General features: G+C 38.5%; 2 protein-coding genes across 4 annotated transcripts; both read right to left on the reverse strand.

The window, feature by feature from the left end:
• Positions 1 to 350: 350 nt before the first annotated feature.
• LOC134288095 (uncharacterized) lies at positions 351 to 9,675 on the reverse strand. Of its 3 annotated transcripts, XM_062851820.1 has the most exons (3): positions 8,498 to 9,675; positions 8,332 to 8,422; positions 351 to 8,272 (listed from the first exon to the last, which is right to left on the reverse strand). In XM_062851820.1, the coding sequence occupies exon 1, from the start codon at positions 9,673 to 9,675 to the stop codon at positions 8,647 to 8,649; it is 1,029 nt and encodes a 342-aa protein (XP_062707804.1). In that variant the 3' UTR covers positions 351 to 8,272; positions 8,332 to 8,422; positions 8,498 to 8,646. The 3 variants fall into 3 exon arrangements, with proteins under 3 accessions (XP_062707804.1, XP_062707802.1, XP_062707803.1); XM_062851818.1 differs by having other exon boundaries at positions 351 to 8,422; XM_062851819.1 differs by having other exon boundaries at positions 8,332 to 9,675.
• Positions 9,676 to 10,952: 1,277 nt separating this feature from the next.
• On the reverse strand, positions 10,953 to 11,699 carry LOC134286563 (uncharacterized). Its single transcript, XM_062848192.1, has one exon. The coding sequence runs from the start codon at positions 11,697 to 11,699 to the stop codon at positions 10,953 to 10,955; it is 747 nt and encodes a 248-aa protein (XP_062704176.1).
• Between the last annotated feature and the right edge of the window lie 3,900 nt (positions 11,700 to 15,599).

Genomic DNA, 15,599 nt, shown 5'->3' on the forward strand with positions numbered 1-15,599 from the left:
CTAGATCGATCGTGGTGAAAATGCGTTTACTCTGAAATGAATTCAATAAATCATGAATGTGTGGCACAGGGTAACGATCTGGAATAGTTACTTTCCTAGTTCTGACATAATGGCTAGTTTCCACTTGATAAGTACTGTGTAAAAGGATAGGACAAGTAATGCTCACGTAAAACTTCTGCAATCAAAATTACTTAAGCGTTTGCAGTTGATAAGTAATTCGCAGCCAGAAAGCTATTTGTCAACAGATGGCACTGTCGTGCGATGCTGTCAGTCATGTTGTTGATTTTCCGTACGGAATAATATGTCGATGTATTATTCCGTGAGTAAAAGGGACATTTTCTCTTTCTTTGTGTTTCTTCTTTCGCGCCTGCGCGTTCACAGTGTGCATTAGTATTTAGCCGTGTCGCTCTATAATGTGTACTCCGTCGTCCCTCAGCATGGCTGCATCAGAACACAAGATTGAATTTCTTGAGGTTGAATAATTTGCCGTTACGTAGTTTAAAAATTTATAAAGACACCCCAAAACTGAATTGTTTATAAATAGTTCGACAGTTTAAAAAAGGAAATAGCATTTGAGTTAAGTTGATGAGGAGACAATGATTCTAAAAACTGTTGCATCATAATCATTTCATTTCGTTTGTTGAATGTTCTACGGTGCACTAGAACCAGGGAAGTAAAGACTCCTCTCCTCTTTTTGGCGTAACGTCCTCACTGGGACAAAGCCTGCTTTTCAGCTTAGTGTTCTATGAGCACTTCCACAGTTATTAACTGAGAGCTTCCTCTGCCAATGACCATTTTGCATGTGCATATCGTGTGGCAGGCACGAAGATACTCTATGCCCAAGGAAGTCAAGGAAATTTCCTTTACGAAAAGATCCTGGACCGACCGGGAATCGAACCCGTCACCCTCAGCATGGTAATGCTGAATACCCGTGCGTTTACCGCCTCGGCTATATGGGCCCTGGAAGTAAAGACTGTATTCGATGAAATTTGGACACAGAAAATAATGTATAGCTTTTCATTGCGTTCACAAAATCAAATATTTTTTTGAACAGGAATAATATATAATGTGTAGCTAATACCATAACAATCGCAACAAATTCAGTTTGGTATTGGCGCAGATCTAGGCGCAGATATTGTTAATATCATAAAATAAAATTTTAGCAAATTTTTTCACACGTTTTAAAAATTGTGTAGGCTATAATTTTGATGTAACTCGTCAAGACGTCTGAAAATTTGACTCGAAGTTCTTAACAGAGTATCAATAAACTGGAAAAAAATCTCAAAATCGGTTCAACTCAATACGTTTTTCTAGTATTCAAAATTCTAATCAAATGTTACAGGGAGCGGACCTGGTGTGATGGTTAAAGCGCACGCCTATCACGCCGAGGACCTGGGATCGAATCCCACTCCCGACAAACTCGCAAAATGTGAGTTCTTCCTTCGGAAGGAAAGTAAAGCGTGGGCCCCGAGATGAACTAGCCCAGGGCTAAAAATCTCGTTAATACAGATAAAAAAAATCAAACCGCTTCAAGGCATATTTTAGGTACTTTTTAATCATTTTATTCCGTGTGTACTATTTTGTTTGTACAACTGTCATGACTGTTCCGATTTTTATTAACATTTGAATTTGTAAATCCATTATAAAAACTATTCTTAGCCAAATTGCTTGAAAACTTTTCAAGTTATAACTGTTTGAATGTCACGATACAAAAAAAAACATTTTTGCTTATTGTGACTTTGTGCCACATATGCGGCTATAACTTTATTACGGCTAGATCAAATTGAATGAAATTTTTACACAATATTTCTACATGTATACTTTACATACAGAACAGATTGAAATCGGTTCAGTATTTTTGGATCTAGAGCTGAGCGATTCCAAGCAACAGCATCAAAATTAAGCAAATTTTTTAATTCATGATTTTCTATTGAACTGAAACTTTGCACAGTTTTTCAGTTCCATCTAAATTGCCATTTTTCGATATCAAATTTTAATTTTGAATCACGACTAACTTTTCAAAAGGGTGTATGTGAAAATGGTTCAAAAATATTCAAAAATCTGTACAGCCAAAATGGTTCGTTCGATTGCTATGAATTTTTCAGCAAAGTTAGATAACTAAATGGTGATTCCTAAGAAAATATACACTGTGAAAAAAAATCTTTTTTAACATTAAAAAATATCATTTTTGTCACAAAAACTCAAATATCTCAAAACCCTATCTTTTTACCAACGTAATTTTTTTAGCGAAGAAGGTCCATTATATTAGCAATCTACCATAAAAATTTGGTGATGGTAAACTAATAAACAAAAAAGTTATAACATTTCAAACATTTCACAATTTTCACATTTGGTAAATATTTTTTCTGTGTAAATTATTTCGGTCAGAAATCGCAGTTTGATGCTGATTTTATTGTTAAGCAAAGTTAGATAACTAAATGGTGATTCCTAAGAAAATATACACTGTGAAAAAAAATCTTTTTTAATCTTAAAAAATATCATTTTTGTCACAAAAACTCAAATATCTCAAAACCCTATCTTTTTACCAACGTAATTTTTTAGGGAAAACGGTCCATTGTATTAACAATCTACCATAAAAATTTGGTGATGATGAACTAATAAACAAAAAAGCTATGACAATTAAAACATTTCACAATTATCACATTTAGTATTTTTTTTTTTTAGTGTAAATTATTTCGGCCGGAAATCACAGTTTGATGCTGATTTTATTGTTAATGGCCGTGCGTGAGTAAAACAAGCTGTTTTTATTATGTATTATGTATGTTATATGTACAGTAATGTTCCGATTTTATCACGCCCTCCGCGCATTAGTCGTTTAAGGTACACCGGGGCAAGTTGAAATGGGTGGGTGGGGCAAGATGAAACACGAAGTTTTGAAACAGATTTCAATACAATTTGGTAATTTATCCTTCGTTAAAAGATTGTTTGAATCAAAAACTATGCGTTACGGCGATCAAACTATTTATTATCATTAGAAAACATCATGTTAACCCGCTGTTTCATCTTGCCCCACCCGTTTCAACTTGCCCCGGTGTACCTTATTCATTAATTTGCTGTTACATTTGAGGACAAGTGTTTTCCCTCTTCTTCAAGATGAATGTTGAAAGCGTGTTTTGCAACGTTAAAAATATTGAAATGGGTATAGATGTTGAAGAATATTCCAAAACATTTTTGAAAAGGGGCGTGATTAAATTGTTTAAACAGATGTCGCTGATGGTGCGGTGGCATGACTCTCTGCACTTAGCACTTCTGGCAATTTCTCAGTTGTTGTCGTTTTAGAACTTCCTGCGCCCTGCTTTACCGATGATATACAGATGGCTCGTTTGTCAAAGTCTAGACGGCAGGACGTGCAAGTAAATTTGTATTCAATGTGGGCATTTGGGCATAACCAGTCTCTTTCAGTTTATCTATGGTGCTCTCGGTGAGATTTCGTAACTCTTTTGAACATTTTTTTCATCAAACGGTCTACAAGACAGCGTTGAGTTGAAGACCTTTGAGAAAGCGACTGTTCATGTTGTTCGTTAGATTATAATAAACAAAATCACTTATTAGTTTTAATTGACTAGTTTGGTGTTGTTTGCTTGGCTGAAGAAAAAAATTACTAATAAATTTTTAATATCCATAGCGAAGTATTTCTTTGCTTTTTCGTGAGCATTGTCATGGTATGTATACAGACACACAAACGTAACACTGACGAAATTTTCATTGACCACGCCTTTAACGATCATTTTGAATCTTGGTTGTGGCTTTCATAACCAGAAAAGCGCCCATCGTGCGTTTGACGTTTCACACTAGCGCCTTCTGATGACGATATTGCACAACGCAGTGTTTCGTGAAACATTTCCACCAGGTGGTGTTAGTGTGAACTGGGCGATGGATTTTCACGAAAATTGTTCTAGGCGTTTCGTCTGTTTGTCTATGGTATGTACCTCTCATGCATTTGTTGTTGTTGAAGTTACTCACATTCTTCCGATCATAAAGTCTGTTCTTTAAGAGGTAATTTTTTTTGCAGATAAACTAGACGTATACGCGTATATAAAACTTCTATTATACAGCTTTTCTCTTAAAAATAAGTTTAATTCCATTTTTCTTATAATCAACAGCTTTTCAACACTATCAAGGGATTTTTTCACCAGTCACGTACAATAAAAAGTATGACACTCTCAATGTTTTTGATCACAACACTGGATCGCGTCTAAGTTTCAAATAGATACTAAAGTAATTATGAATAATCAAACAAAAATATCATGAAAACAACTTGTTTAATTCAGGCGGTAGCCTTTACAATAAAATCAGCATCAAAATATAATTCTCGAAATAATTTACACAGAAAAATTTTTTTTTTGTTACTAAATGTAAAAATTGTGAAATGTTTGAAATGTCATAACTTTTTTGTTTATCAGTTTACCATCACCAAAATTTGATGGTAGATAGCTGATATAGTGGGCCATTTCCCCTAAAAAATTGACGTTGGTAAAAAGATAGGGTTTTGAGATATTTGAGTTTTTGTGACAAAGATGATATTTTTTTAAAGTAAAAAAAGAAATTTTTTACAGTGTATATTTTCTAAGGAATCATCATTTAGTTATCTAACTTTGCTGAAAAATTCATAACAATCGAACAATCCGTTTTTGCTGTACAGCTTTTAGAATATTTTTGAACTATTTTCGCATACACCCTTTTGAAAAGTTAGTCGTGAGTGAATATGAAGGTTTAATATCGAAAAATGGCGATTTAGATGAAATTGAAAAACTGTGCAAAGTTTCAGATATTTTTGAAATGGTCGCTCAGGATCGACTGACATGACTCCGTGGAATTCCTCAGCTATAACAGTGAAGAAGTGATATTTTTTTAAACATTCGTTTCTCCACCAATATTCAACCGATTTTGATGAAATTAATATGGTATTAGCTTTACGTAATACACTATTCCTGGTAAAAAATAAGTCATTTACCATTTTATTAGGACATCTTTCTGAATTCCAGGAATTCGTTCCGAGATCCCTACGAGAATTGCTCTGAGATTCCCACAGAATTTCTGCTTGGGATTCCTCCAGAAATTCCTTCCTATATCTCTCTAGAAATAAATTCAGGATTGCTCCAGGAGTTCTTTCTGGGATACCAAAGGGAGTTCCCTCAGAGATTCTTCCAGCAATTTGTTTAGGATTTGTTCAGAACTTCCAGGAGTTCTCTCTAGGATTACTTCTGTAACTCCATACGGGATTCCTTCAGAGATTCTTTCATGGAATTCTCTAGAAATTCCTTCATGGAATTCTCTAGAGATTCCTCCAGAAGATTCCTATGAAATTATTCTAGAAGTTCTTTCAGGGATTCCTTCACGCCTTTTTTTAGGATTTCTCCAGAACCTTTTGGAATGTCTTCAGATTTTTATCTGGGAAGAAACTATTGAAAGAATCTCTAAAATAGCTCGTGTAGATATTCCCTGCAAAACTGCTGGAGATATTCGTTAAGAAGCGGTTGGAGGAATTTTATAAGGAACTCAAGAGCAAGTCTTGGAGTACTTCCATAAAGAATAAAAAAAACTTCTGGAGTATTTCCATGAGCAAAATTTAAGAAACTTTCAGAATGAATTCCAGAATATGTAATCTGCAAGGAATCCCAGTAGAAGTTCTAGGAGGAATCCCGGAAGGATATCCTGGATGAATTATTTTCCAGGAGTCTGGAAGTCCTGAAGAAATTCCGGAAAGAACTTTTGAAAAATTCCCGGAAGATATCCCGGGTAAAATTTCTGGATGCCACCCCTGGTGTAATCTTAGAAGAAAATCCTGGAGAAATACCAGAAGAAACTATGAGAGGAACCCATAAATTTACTCCTAGAGGAAACCTAGAAGGAGTTCCTGGAGGAATCCCGGAAGAAGCTATAGAAATTACAAAAGGAATTCTTTGAGGATTCACATAAGAAACGTCCAGATACAAGCTAGAGGAATCTCAAAAAGTTGTATCTTAGAAAGGACTCCTGGAAGAATCACTGAAAGAACTCCAGGATGAATCTAAGAATGAATTCCTGTAGAAATCCTAGAAGGAACTCTTGAAATGATCCCGGAAGGAATTCCTGCGGGAATCTCCGAATAAATATCTGAGTGAACTCCGGATAAAAAATACTAAAGTAGTCCCGGATGAAATTATTGTAGAATAGTTCGAAAAAACTCCTGGTAGAATCTTAGAAAACACCTCTGGAGAAAACCCTGAAGGAACTCCTAGAAGATCCCCAAAAAAAACAAAATAAATAAATAAATCCTGAATTAGAAGGAACTCACGGAGCGATTTTTTGTAGAACTTCTAATGAAAATCTCAGAGACATTTTATGAGAATCCCCTGCGAACTTCTGGTGGATTTTTCGGTGGAACATCTGGAAGAATTTCAAGAAGACTTTCTGCGGAACCCCAAAGAAAAACCTTCGTACGGAATGCCAAAAGATTCATCACAAAGAATCTTTCGTGAATCTTCATTAAATTCCCCGTGAAGCTTTGTCCTACCTCGTATTTCGTCTAAAACTCCACAAGGTAACCGTCAGAGTCCCAGCAGAATTCCTCCCACCGTAGTCCGAACTCCAATATTGCAGAATTTATAATTAGTATCCAACCATAGTTCTCGCTGTAATACCATTAAAAGTTCCCTTAGAATCCCAGCGCAATGTCTCTCATTGGCATTTCCCTTGGAATTCCGTTGAAATCTCACAATCTGGATTTTTCACATACGCGCGCAAAAATTAAATTTTAATTTCAATCACACTTCCTGAGGAAACGAACGAAATTTCTCTAAGTCCAAATCGTAAACAACAAGGCCACGAAACGCCACACGAACAACGAACAATTTATCTAGCAACCGCCGTATGCAGTGCCCTATTTCTCACATCCTTCTTACAGCATCTTTTCGTTAAAATGCTGTCGGTTAAACAAATGTCAAAATTACTTACGGAAAAAGGAGGAATTTTACTTGAGCGCTCTACTTGGGAACTGGAAACTTACCATAACCTTGAATTCCTTCTTTGCAGCCTCCAACTTATCCGGAGCCAACCTTCGTGCTTTTGAAGCGACAGGAGGACCTTTTGTGACAATGTAGTGCTTGACTTCACGTTCTTTCACTGCTGCTCGTATCGTTGACGGCACACGCTATGTCAGAACCAGTAGATTATAAAAATCGAATGTACAGCGGGTTTCTTGCCACTAAACAGCACTATTCAAGCTATATTTTCATTTGCAGAAGGTTTCAAAATATTGTGGATTTGGAAGAAAACCGAAGAATGAGCATCGCTCAAACTTCATTACATTACTAGCGAACTTAAGGGGAAATGAGACGAACTCACCATGGTAGTCAGAAGCATTTTTCCATGGTGAAAACAAAAACTAATTTCACACAAAATTCCGAACTTGCTAACCTATTGTACCCGTGCGCTTACTATTTTTAATAAATTAATACATTTCAGTTTGCGTTTTCGCAAAAAAAAAGCCGATCGACATTACCGAAACAATTTTTCTAATTAATAGCGCTTAGCGTACCGTTTCACCTTAACCACCAACACCACATGCTCACTCACGAAAAATTTGGCGCGCTCGCACTGACAGACGCCCAGGTAGGATAAAGTCGTGATTGTCGACACGGCGTCGGACTGAAAACGAAAACATCAGGGATGCATGTCGGGTCGGATGAGGAATGACAGAAAGTTCGCTGAAAACTTCGCTTCGCTAGTGCAACTGGCGAACTCCGATTTGGTGCTGCGAGGTCAATATTCTGTCGGTGAATATTTTTCCATACATTTTGTATGGGGGAGAAATTGGCCGAAAATGAGAATTTCATGCAAATTTATATGAAAAACAGTTAAAAAGATGAAAAAATCAAAATTTCCCCCATGAAACATTTTAAAAGTTTCCGCATAATATAGCATGAATTCTGATATTGTGTGGAAAGAAACCCGATGTACATTCAATTTTTATAATCTGCTAGTTCAGACATAGCGTGCGGCAGCGTTATGTCGCGGTACTCATGCAAAAGATCTCGAAATGGATGGTCAATGTTGATTGTTGTTATTCCGTACAGACAAGTAGATACTAATCCACCGATAGAGTGGAGTTTTGTTTTGTTGTCGATGAGGCAGCGGTTTTTGTGGTCAACGAGAATACCAAAGAATGCGAGAAAGAGTGTGATTCGGCTTTAACAGTCAACAAACTTGCATCGATTACTTTTTAATCTTTGCCGACGTTTCGGTCCGGGGAGTGGACCTTCTTCAGGGCCTGGAATTTTATTATATTTACTGACATTACGTATTTACATTATTATATACTGGACTTACTCGATTTTAAATCAACAAGTTAAAATTTTTTTGTTTGCTAATTGTAAAATGTCGGGTTTAAAAGGGTTAATCTTCCTCCACTGGGGCATCGCTATAGAGGAAGATACAAATTAATACCTAAACACATCGTTCGACCTATATTTTGTTGCATGGTTATTAGACCTACATCTGGATGAATTAGCCTCTGCTTACGGTCAGGGAGTTTTTCGATGTTGCAGGGGACTTAATTGCTATAACTGTGCTTGACACTGTTTGCTACGCGAGGTTCCTAGTATGGCGCACTTTTTACTTGTACCTACAAACGAGATGTATCTCTCAGGATGGACTTGTATTGGTTGTTGTTGCGCTGTTTTCAGGTTGCTCTCCAGATGATGGTCGCGGTGGAGGTTTGTGTGTCTGTATTTGCTGTATCGAAGATAGGAGATAGCTGTATACTACGCTCAGACCTTCGGTATCAGTGCGACGGTTGACGGTGTGTGGGGTACTTCGTATATGACACATCTCCAGTGTGGGTAGAGATTGGGGTTTGTGGCTGTTGTCGATGATCTTCGGATTGTTTACATCGAACCAGTGCTCTTCGGAGATGCTATGTTCCATGAGAGCCGTTTTCTCTTTCAGATGCTGTACTCTGTTATCGGAGTAGTGTTCTCCATCATCCAGCAGTCTCCGAAGAGTGTTGATGTGCGTATTGTGTCCGTACATCCGCGTTCTTAATGTGTTTGTTGTCATCCCTACATAACAACATTGGCAGTCTTGGCAGTTAATTCTGTAGATGACGTTACTCTTGTCCATAGGTGATACCGGATCCTTTGCGGTTTTGTAGAGACAGCTGACCGTGTGTTCATTCCTACATGCTATGCCGACCAACGGAAAGTTTTCCCGTAAGATGCGTTTGATGTGTTGGCTTAATCCGGGTACGTTGATGATGGAGCGATATTGTGTTGGTGTCTCATGCTGACTTAGTTTTAGTGGGTGTTGTAGTAGTCTGTTGATCAGATGGGAAGGATAGTCGTTTCTGCGAAGGATTTCCTTGATGGTCTTGTTTTGCTCAGCTTCGTTTTTGATCGTAGTTAATGATCTGACCCGATCGATGAAACTTGTTGCCACTGCCAACTTCTGATCCAGTGGGTGGAACGAGTGAAAGTTTAGAAGCCGTCCTGAAGCCATTGGTTTGGAATACCAATCGGTTTTAATGCTCCCGTCATCCATTCGTACAATTAGAAGATCTAGATACGGCAGTTTTTCCTCATGCTCCGTTTCACATGTGAAGGTGATATTTTCGTTCTGTTGGTTGAACAAAACCGCAAAGGATCCGGTATCACCTATGGACAAGAGTAACGTCATCTACAGAATTAACTGCCAAGACTGCCAATGTTGTTATGTAGGGATGACAACAAACACATTAAGAACGCGGATGTACGGACACAATACGCACATCAACACTCTTCGGAGACTGCTGGATGATGGAGAACACTACTCCGATAACAGAGTACAGCATCTGAAAGAGAAAACGGCTCTCATGGAACATAGCATCTCCGAAGAGCACTGGTTCGATGTAAACAATCCGAAGATCATCGACAACAGCCACAAACCCCAATCTCTACCCACACTGGAGATGTGTCATATACGAAGTACCCCACACACCGTCAACCGTCGCACTGATACCGAAGGTCTGAGCGTAGTATACAGCTATCTCCTATCTTCGATACAGCAAATACAGACACACAAACCTCCACCGCGACCATCATCTGGAGAGCAACCTGAAAACAGCGCAACAACAACCAATACAAGTCCATCCTGAGAGATACATCTCGTTTGTAGGTACAAGTAAAAAGTGCGCCATACTAGGAACCTCGCGTAGCAAACAGTGTCAAGCACAGTTATAGCAATTAAGTCCCCTGCAACATCGAAAAACTCCCTGACCGTAAGCAGAGGCTAATTCATCCAGATGTAGGTCTAATAACCATGCAACAAAATATAGGTCGAACGATGTGTTTAGGTATTAATTTGTATCTTCCTCTATAGCGATGCCCCAGTGGAGGAAGATTAACCCTTTTAAACCCGACATTTTACAATTAGCAAACAAAAAAATTTTAACTTGTTGATTTAAAATCGAGTAAGTCCAGTATATAATAATGTAAATACGTAATGTCAGTAAATATAATAAAATTCCAGGCCCTGAAGAAGGTCCACTCCCCGGACCGAAACGTCGGCAAAGATTAAAAAGTAATCGATGCAAGTTTGTTGACTGTTAAAGCCGAATCACACTCTTTGTGCACAAACTCCAGTCGAAACCACCCCGAATGCGAGAAAGTCTGCGCCGATGATCGCAGACCCTACATCAGCTACGAGGAAGTTCCAACAAAAACGGCGTCGCAAGCCCAAGTCTGTAGTCAGGAATCTGGATTCGTACGTCTTGATAGTTGTTCCGTTTGCAGCATGCAGCCGGAATGATGTTGGGCCTCTCAAGCGCTCCTTTCTTGTGGCGGGGATAATGGAGACTTCCGATCCGGTATCAATCAAAAAACGGCAATTACTGGTGCGATCGTAGATGTGAAGACGGCGGCTTTCGGAAATAGCGTCCACTTCAGCCGCTTCGGGTGGACACTGATTTAGTTTTTTTAACCGGCGAAAGAACAAGGCTCCCGGCACTGGTGAGCATTTCGTCCATATTTCCGGTGATACCAGCAAACGTTTTCATTCGATCCTCGGCGAGTCCGTGATGATGAGCGGCTTCTTGGTCCACTAGTTTCCAAGCGACGAACTTCGGCAGTCAGAGTGGCAATCTGTTCCTGAATAGCACTCAGCTCGAATCCGGGAATCACTGAAGAAGCGGGCGACGTTGCCGCCACTGTGGCAGAACTCGACGACTCCAACATTTCGTCTGCCATTTCCGCAATTTTCGTAAGAGCATCCTCGCTAATTGTCAACACGGGTTTGATTCTCTCGGGCATACGCTGAAGGAACAAGACTTTCATGACATCGTCGCTGATGTTAAAACCGGCCGCCAACTCCTGCATGCGAGCCAACAAATGTGTCGGGCGCATATCTCCCAGGTCACACGCGTTAAGCAAACGTTCTAGTTTTCCTTGGGCAGATATTTCGAAGCGGGAGATTAGGCGGTCCTTCCCTTTTTTATATTTGTCCGCTGCCGGTGAGTTCTGAACCAATTCCGCAATCTGACATATTGCGGATTGGTCGATTTTGCTTATGATGTGGTAGTATTTTGTTTCATCTGCAACTACTCCGGCTAACACAAACTGCGCCTCAGCTTGCGCAAACCACATTGCCGGATCATTTTTCCAAAAATCCGGGAGTTTGACAGAGACTGCGGCTGCCGTCAAGTTGTGTGGTTGCGCTTGCGTCATTGCAGCAGCTGCGATTCCGACCGATTTCCTTCGGATAAGGCGACTAACGAACCGACTTCCGGACGCGAAAAACGTTTAACGAACCGGCGGGGTCACCAATATGGGTTTCGTGCCGCGAATAAAAACGAAACGATAGTTTTACTTAACAAATAATGAGTTGATTTTTATTTCGTTCTAACTGAACCACAAGCAGACCATGACTGACGTCTTCTTCTCTTGATGCGAGTGTTTGTGTGTGTACAGGAAAATAGAACACAGGCGTAGTCAGCGCAGGGGTGTCTCCACAGATCGAATGCGCGACAATGAACACGTATCTACAATCCCCTCCCCTATCCATTCTACCTAAGTGATAACGCAACATATAAATATATCACAATGGCTTTTACATTTTGGACGCGAATTTCATGAGATATTTTACATAGGTTTACGTTCAAAAATAAAATTTATGAATTTTCGGCTATTCTGCAACCATGCATCTCCAGTACAACTTTTTTGTAATGTGTTTTCTCGTTATTAGCGCAGACAGTGACGTATGTATATCCCTAACAACTAGACCAATACTAGATGCAATACACCTGATCGTTCCAAATAATTTCAATAGATCAATTTAGCCTGAATTTATCATCCAAAAAATCAATAAATGCTGCATTTTTAAATGGTCTTACAAGACGACAAATCGTCCCCGTAATGCTAGAACTACAGTATCGGACAATAAAAATGCACCAAAGCCGTTTTCCCATACTAACTAGTCAACTTTGGATTACCATATCTCAGTTATGTCTCAACCGATTGTTTTCATTTTTCTGTGACGAACTACAAAACATTTCAATTTTCAAAAGCTATTGAAAAAGTTCAGTGTAACTATTGATACAAAAGTTACAGATAGGTTGAATTTTGACAATAAAAATGCACCAAGATAAAAAATTATGTAGCCGAAAATGCTGAAGTCAGATAGCTATAGTGTCTTCACCAAATTTATTGGTCATCACCCAAGGAACATATTTGCCGAAGACACCATAGTGATTTGACTTCAGCATTTTTGGCTACATAATGTTTTGTCTTGGTGCATTTTTATTGTCAAAATTCAACCTATCTGTAACTTTTGTATCAATACTTATCACTGAACTTTTTCAATAGTTTTTAAAAAATGAAATGTTTTGTAGTTTGTCATAGAAAAATAAAAACAATCGGTTGAGACATAACTGAGATATGGCAATCCAAAGTTGACTAGTTTGTATGGGAAAACGGCTTTGGTGCATTTTTATTGTCCGATACTGTAGGTAACTCGAAGTTTGACGTTTTCAAGTTGAATATATCATTATATCGAGCTTTTTGAGCTCTATAATATATCCAAAGACCAATGAAATACGATTATAAACGACGAAAATATTCACCATTTTCAAAACTAGGTATGTCAGCGTAGAATACAAGAACTGAGTGCTATAGCCAGGTAATTGAGAAAATCATATCTATTTCCAATCACACAGGTTAAAAGCTATCGGACGCTTGGACGTGGAAATGTTACTAGTCATTCTTTTGTTAGTAAATTGAATATCTAATACTGATTTTTTTTTCATTTTGGGCTTAAAATATTTTACTTGTATTGATTTAGCTAAAAACTTTGGTTGTTCGTAGACGATTATTTTATGAACATTTTGAGGTGTCATGTGGTGATATAGCAGGCATCCTAGCAAATTCAGTTATTACACGTTAATTTTATTATGTGAACCCTTTTAAATTTGCATACTGCAACAAGAAAACTGAAAAGATTGATATCAATAGTAGTAAAAACTAGGTATCTCAGAACATCTCCGCCATTATTTATGTTGCATTTTGAGTGCTATAACTAGGTAACTCGACAATTGTTCAACCATTTATTGTTTCTATTGAAGGTTTAAACCAAAATAGTTCAAAACTTTTTATTGTAGCAGAAAGACTACAAGCAGAATAAGCAATCAATGCTAAAGAATAATTATTTTAAAGCCTTCATACCTTTGGAACAACTGCATGAAAAATTGTAAAATTTTCAAAGTCGTTTTTCTCGAAACTATGATTTTTGAGTTACATAGTTCTAGCATTAAGGAGACGAAATGTAAGCTTAAATTTCAATTAAATGCTTTAATACTACGGTGATAAGTATCCCAAAACAACAACAAATTTATTATCCGTTGCAAGAAAATAGAGAGCGAAAATGGTGTAAAATCGCTAATAGACCTCAGCTCGTACGTTTAATCGTTCTGGTGTTTTTAACAATAAGTGCGCGAATGGGCCAAAGAATACTGCGCCGAAAACACCAACACGATTTACCGTACTGGCGGAGGTATACGAGCACTTGCGCTCAACAATTTTCGCGCAATGGTAAATAATAGATTTGTTATACACTGCGCCATTGAAACCATAGTTTGAAATAAAGGTGATAAAAACAAATTGTTCGGTACATAATTTACCAACTTTGAAAAATTCCCCTGGACAAATTTCATTCAATTGGCTTGGAAATTTGGATTTTTCTTAGTTGAATTATTTTAATAAGAGAAATATATCAATGCGATGAAATTTTGAGATCAATTATTGAGGTTTTGTCCGGCCTCCGGTCACAGTTCCGTGCATGCGACACTTCAAAGCGCGGCATTTTCGATAACACGATGAACGGTAAGCAAGAAAATAGTCTCAGATCATATCTGAACCGGTTCCGGGTGTCACACTGGAAGTGACCAAATATAAAAGGGAACCAAACATGCGCAAGCGGCATATCAAATCGTGGATTTTTCGATAACCTGATGAACGGTTAGCAAGAAAATAGGCGCAGGCCGCATTTGAAACCATTTTTCTGGAATTGGTAATGTTCCGGAATCGGTTCCGAGTTTTTCTCTAAAAGTAGCCATTTTATATTTGGGGAATCAAACCCATGCATGCGTCTCAACAAATCGCGACTCGGTTACCTGATAAGCATGGTTTGCAAGAAAATAGTTACAGACCATATTTGGGTCAACCGGTAGTGTTCCGGAACTGATAATGGGTGGTGTTTCGCCGATAGTGGACAAATGTTGAAGGAGGTGTCCATAAGGCGCCGTCCACAAATTACGTAACGTTCTAGGGGGAGGGGGGAGTATGGCCAAGCGCTACGGCCCATACAAAAAATTTCGGGTTTTCATACAAAAGAGCGTTACGAAGGGGGGTGGGGGTTGAAAAATGTTGATTTTAGCGTTACGTAATAAATGGATGCTGCCTAAATGACGAAGCATTTTTGTCTGATTTTTTATTCCCCCTCCACCCCCCGTAGCATATTTTCCATACCTTATACATGGCTCGTCACACAATCTCAAAATCCCCCCTCCCCCTACGTCATTTATAGACGACAGTCAGCTAGAAAATAGTCTCAGACCACATCTAAGGCTACCAGTAGTGTTCCGGAACCGGTTTAGGGTATCTTGCCGGAACTGGCCAAGTGCAAAAAATAACCAAACACATGAATGCGGTATATCAATTCGCAACTTTTTATGAATAGTGATTAACAGTAAGCAAGAAACAAGTCATTGACCACATACAATCCCGGAACTGGTTCTGGACGTCCCATCGTAAGTATTAAAATGTAAAATTGAACCAAACCCAAGCAAGCGGTACCAAAAAACCCCGGCAATTCGACAATTATTGCTGAAGAATTACCGGGGTGAACTTTTCATTCGACAAATTGGTCACCCTACACAGATTTGTTCATTACAATTTGGCAACTCTATTTAAGTTTTTGTTTTGATGGTTTTAATTGTCGGATTTGTTGTTGAACACAAGCCCTAGCGGCGTCGGTGGTGTAGTGGTAAGCGTGGTTGCCTCTCACACAATTGGGTCTAGGTTCAATCCTAGTCGATATTTCTGGGACACAAATTTCTGATCACGCCTTGCCTC

The sequence above is a fragment of the Aedes albopictus genome, chromosome 2 (genome assembly GCF_035046485.1).
Source record: "Aedes albopictus strain Foshan chromosome 2, AalbF5, whole genome shotgun sequence".
NCBI lineage: Eukaryota > Metazoa > Arthropoda > Insecta > Diptera > Culicidae > Aedes > Aedes albopictus.